This window comes from Glycine max, chromosome 5 (assembly GCF_000004515.6).
Source record: "Glycine max cultivar Williams 82 chromosome 5, Glycine_max_v4.0, whole genome shotgun sequence".
Classification (NCBI taxonomy): Eukaryota; Viridiplantae; Streptophyta; class Magnoliopsida; order Fabales; family Fabaceae; genus Glycine; species Glycine max.
The window spans coordinates 27169942-27181829 of record NC_038241.2 but is presented as its reverse complement, the minus strand read 5'-3'; the positions used below and the strand labels follow the sequence as shown (position 1 = coordinate 27181829).

The following is an 11888-nucleotide window of genomic DNA, read 5'->3' as shown; positions in this document are numbered from 1 at the left end:
CCTTTAAAAACCCTTGAAAATGAGACGTTGTAAAAGTTATCTTTTTATAAAATTAATTTTATTTTTGTGACCTTAACTAAACCTCAGTCACATTGGCATGATCGAAATTTCAAAATGACATCTCCTTTTAGTAGAATCTGAAATGCCCTTTAGCCCTTTATGTTTTGACAGGGGTAATTGATCCTAAATGTTGTTATTAACCTTGTTTTTGAAATCTATACTAAATTTCCTTCAATTTGGTATATAGAACCTTGCATTTGGATTGACAAACATGAACGAGAGAGGTCTCTGAGTGACGCAAAGAGGAATTGACAGACAACTCATGATAGGTGAAGGGAGTTTATTATAATTTACGGCTTTTGATACCATAGTTGGGGTCAGGGAACCTAACTATGGGGATGTATGCTTGTCCCTGTTGCACGCTAGTTTTCAAGAAAACAATGTTTTTGACTAATGGGATGCGATACGTCTATTATTGATAGATGACATTATTATTTTTATTAAACTTGTGTTATCTGAAGACCTGGGGAGTGTGAATCTCAGGCATGAACTATATATGTATGTATATGAAGAATATGATTTGCCAATGATATTGTTATTGATGATATTAATTGATATAAGGTGACGTTGATGTTTATGATAATGTCGATAGAGAATGATGTTGTTATTGAAGATGATACAAGACTATGTTGGTGTTTATGATAATATTGATATGAGATGATGTTGTTATTGATGATTATGTAGATATGAGATGATGTTGATGTTGAGAATGAAATTAAGATGAGACAATATTGATATTGATAATGACATTGAGATGAGATGATGTTGATGTTGAGAATGACATTGAGATGAGACAATTTTCATGTTGATAATGACATTGAGATGAGATGTTGATGATGTTGAAAATGCCATTGTGATTATGTATGTTGTGTATGTACATGGGGGTACAATGCCCATGTTGGATATCCCTGGTGGGGGAAATATAATGGTTAAAGAGTTTTAAGCATCTCTGGAGGGGGATGGTTTAGAATTTTTTTATTATCCACGGTCAGTACATTGATGGTGCCCATGTTTCATACTTCATATTGCATGAAAATAGTATAAACTTTGTTAGTAAGTACTTGTAGTTTCTCATGAGGGGGAATACTTGTACTTGGGGGCATGTCACTCGGTTTAGAACTACCTTGAGACTCAGGCTGATCATCATGGGGGGGAGTTGCCTATGGATGACAGGGTGACCTCGACACTTGCTGCCTAGTTTTCCTAAGTGAGAGTTTCATGCGTACATGCTTAGGCTATTTCCTTGATGAATGGTACCACATTGCACTTGAGAGATGAGGTCAGGTGCATGCTTCATATTGAGCATGATTGATTGGAATTATGGATGGATGATGACTACTTGTTGAGTGTAGTTGGACTAATGAATGTTTGTGCATGCTTATGCTATTTATTAATGTTTTCTTACTAATCATGGTTATTTGATTTTTTTGTGTTAATTTCTTTTATAATAAACTCACCCTTGCAATTTTTGTACCATTTAGTTGGTACCTATGATGATCACGAACCTTTGTTCATGGGGTAGAAGGACAACAGTAGAATACGTGAAGTGTGATTCTTTTGTGAAGCTGCCAAGCTGACGTGATGACATTGAGATTATTTTGGAAAAGAGTTGTATTTTGTTAATCAACTCCTCCGTAGTTGGTTCTATAATTCTTTTTTTTAAAATTAAGAATGTAAATCATAGATTTAATTATATGTATAAGTTAATTTACTTTCCATTATGTGGATGATGTGTACTGAGTTACTATATCTATATATGTATTCATTTAAGTAATTGCGCATTGTTTGGTGAATATATATCGCAAAAAATTTACTTTCATTTTTCATAAGCAAATTAACGGAATTTTCATTTAAAAATTGAAATTTTCACGGTTTAGAATGATGATCATAGTGATGAAGCGGGTCGTTACAAATGACCAAAGACATATAAAAAATAATTTTATCTTTTTGAAAAGTGTTTGCTAATTGTTTCACCAAACCTTACAAATTATCTTCTTATCACTTTATTCTTAACATGATGTGCTAATATGTGTAAAAATGTGGCCACAACTCTTTAACACACATATCTCTAGAAGGACGCAACCCACCCATGATTTTCAGAATGTTGCATAGTTTATAGGATGTGGCTCTATTCATCCTTGTATTCTCAATACAAGCCACATCACTTATGAAAATAATCCTACGAACTTGTATTTCCCTAATTAAGCTTCTTTCGTAACAATCCTATGACTTTTTTTGCTTTTTCAAGCACTTTCTTAAAACAAAATAGCATATAATAGAAATGTATAGAACATGGGTATAATAGTTTCCTGGGAATAAAATATACTCAGGACTAAATATCTTATTACCTCTTAACGAACATAGTAATAGATATTCCTAACCTTGTATTCCTAAGAATAGAGTAGGATAACCTAAAACAAACACCCCCTAAAACATTAAAACATCTTCTAAAGATAAAGCATGTTATCTTTATTAATGTCACATACAATTGAACTCATTTTTTTATCTAACAAAAAGTATGCATGACATAACTACAATTTACACATTAAAATGTAAGAGTGAACGAAGCATTAGATTTCCAAACTTTTGAACCAGCAAAAACATATAGTGTTCACTGGTCGGCAAGTGTATCGATTTACACAAGTAGTATATAAAACGGTAAGACCGAGTGTCGAATCCACAGGAAATTTGTTTCACTCAGACATTGTACATATAGTATGCAAACATTTGTATGGATTAAAAGCAAGTAAATATTAAGTTGAATTCTGTACTATAGTCTATTTAATATAACTAAAGATCTAGAATTTTGAAAGTGAAAACAATCAAGTAAAAAGGCGTTGGGTCGTTCTACTGAATTTCTCTTGATGTTGTTATGTATTTTTCTCTATCTAACGTTATCCTAGTGTTCTTATGTTAAGAAATTACTCAAACCAAGATCCCTCTACTGAATGAGCTTAACTCTCTTTAAACTTCATCCTTAATCCCTCAACAAACTTAGTCTAAAAGAGTTGCATTAAGCCAACAACATAATATGAACTAGATCACTGCACTCCATTCTTAGACATACAAATTTCTAGCTTGCTCTGCCAAGTTCTAAGGCTTTAAAGCATTTCCCAATGCAAAAAATCCTAACTATACATATAAATGGGTGATCAAGCCACAAGCATGTAAAAATAAGCATAGGTAGAAACAATGAACACATAAAAATAACATTAAACAGATAGTGAAAGAATGTTACATCAAGGTTTCAGCAGAACTCCCCAACAAACAGGCTTAGCCTTCCATTACAAGAAATATGCTCTCAATACAAGAAATGTGATTTTTGAGTGAAAGAGAATGTCAAAGGCTGGTTGAGGATGTCTCCTACAACCTCTAAACCCTAAACTTCACTCCTCTAACCTAAGCTCTCTTTGCTGCACTCTTTTTGTCGCTTCAGCTTCTCCTTGTGCTCTATTTTCGACTCCCTCCCTTCTAAAACTCTGTCAACTTCAATGTTTTAAAAGCTCTTGGACCTTTTAGCTTCTGAAGGCTCGCTTAGCGAGATTGGCTCGCTAAGCGAGAGTAAGTGAATTTTGGCTTAGTGAGACTGGGCACGCTGAGCGCGAGAAGAGACAACATCCTTGCTGGGCTGGCTGGCTGTGTGTTGGGCAAGCACATCTCTAACTTTTTCTCTTCTAGGGTTTCCCAACCCGCTAAGCGAACTGTATGACTTGCTTAGCGGATGTCACTCGCTAAGCGAATCTGCCTCGCTGAGCGAGTCTTTGGCTACTTGAACCTTATCTTCTTTTGCCTGAAACTGAAGTGGTTTCAATATTAATTCACAAAATGGTAGTATCTAGTCTATAAAATCACACTAAACATAAAAATATGTATAATTCCTACAAAAAGAACCATAAATTAGAGGTAAGGCGCTATTTCCTTGCAAATATCCAACATAAAACTAACTAATGAATAGTGACTAACAAACTCCCCCAAATTTACAATTTTGCTTGTCCTCAAGAAAAGAAAGAACAATTTACTTGTCCTCAATTGACAGAATTCACAGTGGTTAACCAAAAATGTGTTTGCTCCAAAATATTCAATCGCATGAACATAAGTGGCTAGCAATACTTCAACCAATAGCCCTTCATAAAGATATGCAATATTTCAAAGATATGAACATGTTCATTATGTAGCACAAATGAAATAAGCTAGCAAGCAAGACAGGTATCAAGGAAGGTTCATCAAGCCTAATCCTCATGGTAACTGTTTCTCTCATAAGCACAAGTGTTTAAGGTAATTCTTCAAATTAACAACCAACACAAGTCTCAACTTTTGCATTTCATCTCATGTCAACAATCACAAACACACAAATTGAATCTGAAGGACTTTCTTGGCTTGTAATGAGGCTGGGCTACAAACAATTCATGGTTTTTCTAGGATGCAAAACTTAGGTTCTAGGAGAGCATTCATCCTTAGATCACCTTTTCCCTTTTATTTCCAGCTTCACAATCATATAAGACACTTAGCTTAAGCAACAGCACACAAAAGCTTTGCTTATTCTTGAAACTTTAATTTTCTCTTTTTTTTTATATTAGCAGTTTTTACTTACTGCTTCTTTAAACAATTTCCTGTGGTTGTTTCTTTCCTTACCACAATCAAAATCACCAAATGCACTCCCCCAAATTTGGTACAAATTTGCTTTGAACCACAATGCTCTCCTACAACCTAAAGAAAGGTAGATGGAGATTATAATTTCAAACAGGCTTAGGGTTCAATTCATTCAATCAGATTAAAGCTCAAAATGGGTGCAAAGGTTTCATCATTCATGAACAGGGTAAAGCTATTTGGCTAAGTGGATAAATCAATCAATCATGGCCTTCATCATTTCCAAATCATGCATTCATTCAGTATTCAAAGATTCATGCAAAAATCGGTACTTGATACTAGTCGTTCTCTCACAATTTAAGTTCACACAACTCACCGGGTTATGGCCAATGATTACCTTCACTATTTACTTGTCAAACAAACTAACATTTTCACTCACACGCCTAATTCATGTTCTTTCTCTTCTAACTACCGCATACTTATTCAAGGCACGTGATCTAACATCACAATTCACTCAAGTCATGCAATCAATCGGATTCAAATTAATTCAACAAACACCAAAACATGTTTCAAAAACTACCACTGCATAAAGTTTAAAAACTGTAAATTGTTCCAAAAACTATAAATTATGCTAAATAAGTAAATAAACTAAAACTAAACTGAAATTTTAAAAACTGAATCTAAATAGCAGAAAATGTAAATGAATCCTGTCTTCAGTCCTCCTGTGCCAGTGTAGGGTCGTCCTGAGGTGAGGAAGGAGCATCCTGGGCTGGCAAAGACGTGTCCTGTGCTGGAGTAGGCCAGGGATCCCAAGTGCTCTGTGCTGCTGCCATGTCTGCAACATAATTTGTGTCTGTAGTGCTATCTCCCTCCTCAGTAGCCTCGGTCGGTGTGGCGGCAGGAGTGTCCTGAGGCATCTCCTCCGGTGTGGCGTCTGGCGTCGGTTCCAAGGTTGTAGGAGCCTCACCTCCCCCCGCAGGAGAAGGCTGGACTCCTGGCCAGGCCACCTAGGCCATAAAGTCCTCCATGCTGATGATGGGCTGATGCTAAGCCAGATCATGAATGCTCTACATCACTAGGCATAAGTCATGGTGAAGGCTCTATAGCATCGACACCAGAATGTTTGAGCTCTGAGCAGAGGTGTCGGAGGGTGCTGAAGTATAAGGGGCAGGAGCAGGAACTGGTGGTGGAGTTGGTGTAGAAGTAGGAGGAGCAGTAATGAGAGCAAAAGTGGAAGCATTAGAGGGTCCCCGAGCCTTGGTCTTGCGGGTCCCCGGAAAAGTGATTGTGAGATCATCCGGGTTCTAGCAGTTCTTTCTGATATATGCCAAATTAATGGCAAGGTTGAGGAATTCGAAGGTTAATGAGTCTGGGAAAACTCCTCTGGAGATGCATAAAGCGGTGATGAGGGCAGGGAAGCCAAGCCGAGAGGAGTTGGATTGGGCCATCTGAGAAATCTGGCCTAAAATAAACGAGCCCATGTCCATATCTATCTTTGTCACCAGACCATACACTAACCTCACCCTGTCCATATTAAGATCGGATGTATGAGAGGTGGGGGCGAGGTTAGAGTAGGACAAGACACTCCAGGTTTGGGCCAAGGTAGTGAGATCCTTCCTCAGGAGCTTCTAGGATGCTCCTTCAGCATTAAGAACAAAACCGCGCCTTGGGATACATAGCCTGGCGGCGAGCTCCTGAGGGTCTGGGTGCGTATGGCAAAACCTGGAGTAGGCTGAGTAGCGCTCCCCTGGCTCCAAAACCATCGGGGTCTCCAAGAATGCGTTAAGCGTCTCCCCATCAAACTTTCTCAGCTTGCCCCGTACTCTAACCTGTCTGGGGGACTTTTCCTCTGGGTCAAACAGGTTGGCATAAAATTCCTTAACCAGGACCACATCAATGCGACCATCAGGCTGCCTGGTCAAGGCTTTATGCCACCGCCTCCGCTCGAGCTCCTTACATAACTCATCATACTGCGTAACATAGAGGTCCACACTCCTCTTAGGGAGGATGTTCCTGGAATGAGCATTCTGCTCATATCGCTCCCAAGCAACCTTAGAAACGAATCTCATCGTGTCGTAGGGTTCTTGAGGCTGGGATGTGGATGATTTCCTCTTTCTGGAGGCAATCTGAATCAAAAGAATCACAGGAAAAACAATTACACAGGTTTTACTCAAGACTGAAAGCAGAAAAATAAAACAGGAAAAAGGACTGGGCATTCAGCGAGACTGGCTCGCTTAGTGCGTCTTAAAAAAATGACATGATACACTTAGCACGCAGGGTGCGCTTAGCGTGACTACTGAAAAATAAAGACTCTGGCTAAGCGAGACACCCTCGCTTAGCTAAAATAGCACAATGGTTAAGCGAGCATGGCTCGCTAAGCCTTATTCTCTAACAGAGAGGTAATTGCGCTTAGCGAGCATGGCTCGCTTAGCGCAACACACTACATAGGATTAGCGCCAGTGGGCGCTTAGCCTGACTTGACCACTTGAACATAAATGGCTTAGTGAGTAGGCTCGCTAAGCCTTATTCAAAAACAAAGAAGAAATTGCGCTTAACGGGCACAACTCGCTTAACACATGAACACAATTCAGCAAAACTAAATTGCCTTGGGCTTAGCAAGACAGACTCGCTTAGCCTAGGCTTATTCAAACTTCAGAGGCATGGTGGCTTAGCGAGCGTGGCTCTCTTAGCCCCAATTAGAATACCAACAACCTCTAAGACTTAGACCTAACTAAATTGACTCGCTAAGCGCGAAATTCCAGCTTAGCGAGTTCATAAATAAAAGCATAAATTCAAACAGAAATGATGAACGCGCCGAGCGGGACATGGCCGACTTAGGGAGTTCATTTGAAATCCCAAAAATTCATCTAAAATGGATGAACTTGCTTAGCGAGTAGGCTCGCTTAGCGGTACATCGAAATTTCCAGAAAAAAAAAATTAGGGCTTCGAAGCCTCAACTCCCTAACCACTTTCAGGCCTAGGAAATCTAAGCAAAACCCATCAATTAAACCTACATTATACGCTAAACTAAACTCCGAACATCAAACAACTAACTAATCAGCAGCAACAACAACACAAAATCAAAAATCATAGAGAAAGTAAAGTGTCTTCTACCCTAGGGTTCAAAAATGAAATTAAAAAGGAAAAGCAAGGGGTACTTACTTGGATTGTAGAAAATTGAAGTGATGAGCAAGATGAAGGCAAAGAAACAGAGTAGTAAGATGAGTACAGTGCAACAATGCAATTGAAAGCCAATGATGGGAGTGGGAGTTATATTTTGTGCAAATGGTAACTGCTTAAGGCAATTATGTTTTATTTTTGGCAGTTTCAACTGTCTCTCTTAGCGCAAGTGACTCGCTAAGCGACCACTCAATAACGTTTGAATTTTTAGGATTTAAACTCATGCGCTTAGCTAGACATGCTAGCTTAGCCCAATTCGAAAATTAGAAAACTCGATAAGGTTTTGGGCTCAGCGCATAGGTGCGCGCTTAGTGAGTTATGCAGCTCTGATTGGTCTGTAACTTTCGCTAAGCGGGACATGGCCGGCTTAGCAGATTAAATGCCTCAAGATGCAGTAGTGGGGTCACGCTTAGCAAGATGGTCTCGCTTAGCACAATGCCATTCTAGAGAGAGTTTTGGGCTTAACGGGTATGACCCGCTTAGCCCAATTGACATGGGGGTCCACGCAGAGAGTGATGTGTGCTTAGCGCACAGATGTGCTTAGTGAGACGTTTTGATGTGCTTAGCGAGCTTGCTCGCTTAGCCTTATTCCATTAATTGCACAACCCGAGAGGTTTTTGGGCTTAGCACAACTGTCTCGCTTAGCAAGACCCTTTCAGCCAATAGGTGGGGGTTGGCTCGCTTAGCGAGAGATAATACTCGCTCAGTGCATGAGGTATGTCTCGCTTAACGCATAGGGTGCGCTGAGCGAGTGGATGACTAAAAAATTTTCTAAGTTTTTTCCTCATCCTTTGCTTCATAGAAGCTGTTGCCAACCCCTCTATCATACAAAAACATGTTGATGTCTTACTCTGGCAATCACAGATAAATTGAAACCTAGCTATATGCAATGGTGAACAGAAAATAATGATTGAGAAAATAAAGAAAAAGCTGGGTTGCCTCCCAGTAAGCGCTTCTTTAACGTCACTAGCTTGACGCATTTTTACCTCTAAGGGTCCTGTGTAATCTTAGCTCTGGTCATCTAAGCTATCCCATTCTCAATCTCATCCATCTTAGAACAAATATTTTGGTCAATTGAGTGCTTTGCTGCATCAAACAAATCAAATGTGACCTTCTGGTCATCCACACTCATTTCAAGATTACCTTTCCCCATATCTACCACACAATTGGCTGTTAACATGAAGGGACGGCCTAAAATCAACGAGATTTCAGCATTTTCTTCAATGTCCATAATCACGAAGTCTACAAGGAAAGTAAATTGCCACACTTTGACCAATACGTCTTCAACTACGCCATACAACCTTGTAATTGACCGATTTGCCAGTTGCAATGTCATTCTTGTTGGCATGATTTCCAGCTCTCTAATCCTTCTACACATGGATAGAGGCATCAAATTAATGTTGGCCCCTAAGTCAATAAGGGTTTTTCCAACTGACACCCCACCAATCGAGCAAGGGATTGTGACACTCCCTGGATCCTTGTGTTTTGGTGGAAGAATTCTCTGGATAACAACATTGCAATTTCCCTCCACCACAATGTTATCACTGTGAATATATTTGCCCTTCTTGGTCAGCAGATCTTTAAGAAACTTGGAGTAGAGTGATATTTGTTGCAAGGCTTCTCCAAATGGGATAGTTATCTCCAATTTCTTGAAGATATTAAGGAAACATGCAAAGTGTCGTTCCTTGTCTTTCTTGGATGGTACCAAAAGGTATGGTGCTTCCTTCCCTGTACATGGAACAACCTCATTCTTCCTTTCTCTGGCCAACTCACTCTGTCTTTTTCTCTTCCTCATTTTCTCTATTTTTTTCATTTTGTTCATTTTTTTCTTCCTCCTCATTATTTATTTTTTTCTCCCTCATCTGATCTTCCTCTTTTTCTTATTCTCTCTCAGCTTCCCACTCATTCTCATCACTAATCCTCCTCTCATCCTTCACCATGGTCTCCCTCTTGCTTCTAGTTATGATATCCTTACATTCTTCCTTTGGATTTTTCTCTGTATTAGCCCCAAAACCTCTAAAAGAATTGTTAGCTATTTGCTTGGCTAGTTGTCCCACTTAGATCTCCAAGTTCTTTATAGCTGACTCAGTTCTCTTATGGTTGGACATTGAAACTTGCATGAACTGAGCCAAAGTCTCTTCCATCTTGGTGGTCCTCTCGTACAAGCTAGGCCCCTGATTCTGAGGTCTATTGGATGGTCCTCCTTGGTCTTTATTGAACTGATTCTCTGGATGGGACCTTCATCCTTGCCCTTGATTCTGATTAAAATTTGCACCTTGTTGGTAACCTGAAAAATCGCCTGCATGGAATCCCTATATGTTCTGATTCCCTGTATAATTCACTTTCTTTGTAGCATCATCTAGGGGTATGCAACAACTAGACTCATGAGCTCCTCCACATATGCTGCAACCTCCAACCTACATCACTGCTGAATGAGAAGCTTGAGCCACTTGTTACTGTGTTGGCAGCTTACTAAATGTTTGCGTAAGTGATTCTAGCTGCTTAGCTAGCAGCTTATTTTGTGCCAACAATGCATCTTGTGAAAAGAGCTCTAATAGGCTTCTCTTTATGGGTACATGAGTTCTATCACGCAAAATAGCATGACCACTGGCAGTCATATTCTCAATAAGTTCCATTGCTTCTTCAGGAGTCTTTAATTTAATCTTTCCTCCAGCAGAAGCATCCAATAATTGCTTGGATTGCAGTCTCAAACCATCAATGAAAATATTCAACTGAATAGGCTCGGAGAATCCATGAGTAGGTGTCTTCCGCAGCTAGCTACGGAATCTTTCAAGTGCTTCACTCAAGGATTCATCTGGGAACTGATGGAATGAGGAAATAGCTACCTTGCCTTCAGTTGTCTTTGATTCTAGGAAGTACTTCTTCAGAAATTTCTCTACTACCTCTTCCCACGTCTTCAAGTTGTTTCCCTTAAAAGAATGCAGCCACCTCTTGGCTTCTTCAGCCAAAGAAAATGAAAACAAGTTGAGCCTCACTGCATCTTCCGGCACACCTGTAATTTTCACTGTGTTGCAGATTTCTATGTATGTGGCAAGGTGTGCGTAAGGGTCATCATTAGGCAAACCATGAAACAAATTTCCTTGAATCAGCTGGATCAAGGAATGAAGATATGTGATGTTATGAGCTTGAACCTTCGGTCGCGCAATACTTGTGAAAAATTGTGGCACGGTAGAGCTAGAATAGTCCTCGAGAGTCACCTTATGCGGTTGGTCCTCTACGGTGATATGTGCTTCAGACGCACCAACTTCGGATTCCCTCAAGTCTACTGGAAATGCTGAAGATGATTCAGACGAATGAGCTCCCTCCGAACTTAGTTGTGTTGTCTTCTCTTGCAAAGCTTTTCTCCTCCTTTCCGCGTTGTTTCTCCTGCAAGTAGCTTCAATCTCCAAATCTAATGGAGCTAAATTCCTTGCTGAAGAATTACCTCACATACAAGAAGCACTAAACAGAGCAGCAGTTAACCAAGTCAAGAGAAAAATTGAATTCTAACTATCTATTCACAAATTAATCAAAGAATAGAGAATAAATGTTTCCAAACTGAATTATACTATCTAAGTGGAAAGAAATTCCCCAGCAACGACGCCAAAAACTTGTTCGCTGGTCGGCAAGTGTACCGATTCGCACAAGTAGTATATAAAATGGTAAGACCGAGTGTCGAATCCACAAGAAATTTGTTTCACTCAGTCACTATACATACAGTATGCAAACATTTGTATGGATTAAAAGCAAGTAAATATCAAGTTGAATTTTGTACTAAAGTCTATTAAATATAACTAAAGATCTAGAATTTTGGAAGTGAAAACAGTCAAGTAAAAAGGCCTTGGGTCATTCTACTGAATTTCTCTTAATGTTGTTATGTATTTTTCTCTATCTAACATTATCCTAGTGTTTTTATGTTGAAAAATTACTCAAACCAAGATCCCTCTAGTGAATGAGCCTAACTCTCTTTAAACTTCGTCCTTGATCCCTCAACAAACTTAGTCTAAAAGAGTTGCATTAAGCCTACAACATAATATGAACTAGATCACTATACTTCATTC

At 39.2% G+C, this 11888-nt stretch overlaps 2 protein-coding genes across 2 annotated transcripts; both read right to left on the bottom strand.

The window, feature by feature from the left end:
• Positions 1-5360: 5360 nt before the first annotated feature.
• LOC102663302 (lysine-rich arabinogalactan protein 19-like) lies at positions 5361-6179 on the bottom strand. Its single transcript, XM_006580720.1, has 3 exons — positions 6027-6179; positions 5763-5951; positions 5361-5654 (listed from the first exon to the last, which is right to left on the bottom strand). The coding sequence occupies exons 1-3, from the start codon at positions 6177-6179 to the stop codon at positions 5361-5363; spliced, it is 636 nt and encodes a 211-aa protein (XP_006580783.1).
• Positions 6180-8848: 2669 nt separating this feature from the next.
• On the bottom strand, positions 8849-9622 carry LOC102663168 (uncharacterized). The gene has a single exon (XM_006580719.1). The coding sequence runs from the start codon at positions 9620-9622 to the stop codon at positions 8849-8851; it is 774 nt and encodes a 257-aa protein (XP_006580782.1).
• Positions 9623-11888: the final 2266 nt, after the last annotated feature.

Excerpts from the sequence above, each read along its gene's own strand:
- LOC102663302 (XM_006580720.1), bottom strand. The coding sequence starts at position 6,179 with ATGGACAGGGTGAGGTTAGTGTATGGTCTGGTGACAAAGATAGATATG. Across the intron at positions 5,952-6,026 it reads CTTTATGCATCTCCAGAGGA|AACCCGGATGATCTCACAAT; the intron begins GTTTTCCCAGAC and ends AAGAACTGCTAG. Across the intron at positions 5,655-5,762 it reads CTCAGAGCTCAAACATTCTG|GTGGCCTGGCCAGGAGTCCA; the intron begins GTGTCGATGCTA and ends TTTATGGCCTAG.
- LOC102663168 (XM_006580719.1), bottom strand. The coding sequence starts at position 9,622 with ATGAGGAAGAGAAAAAGACAGAGTGAGTTGGCCAGAGAAAGGAAGAAT.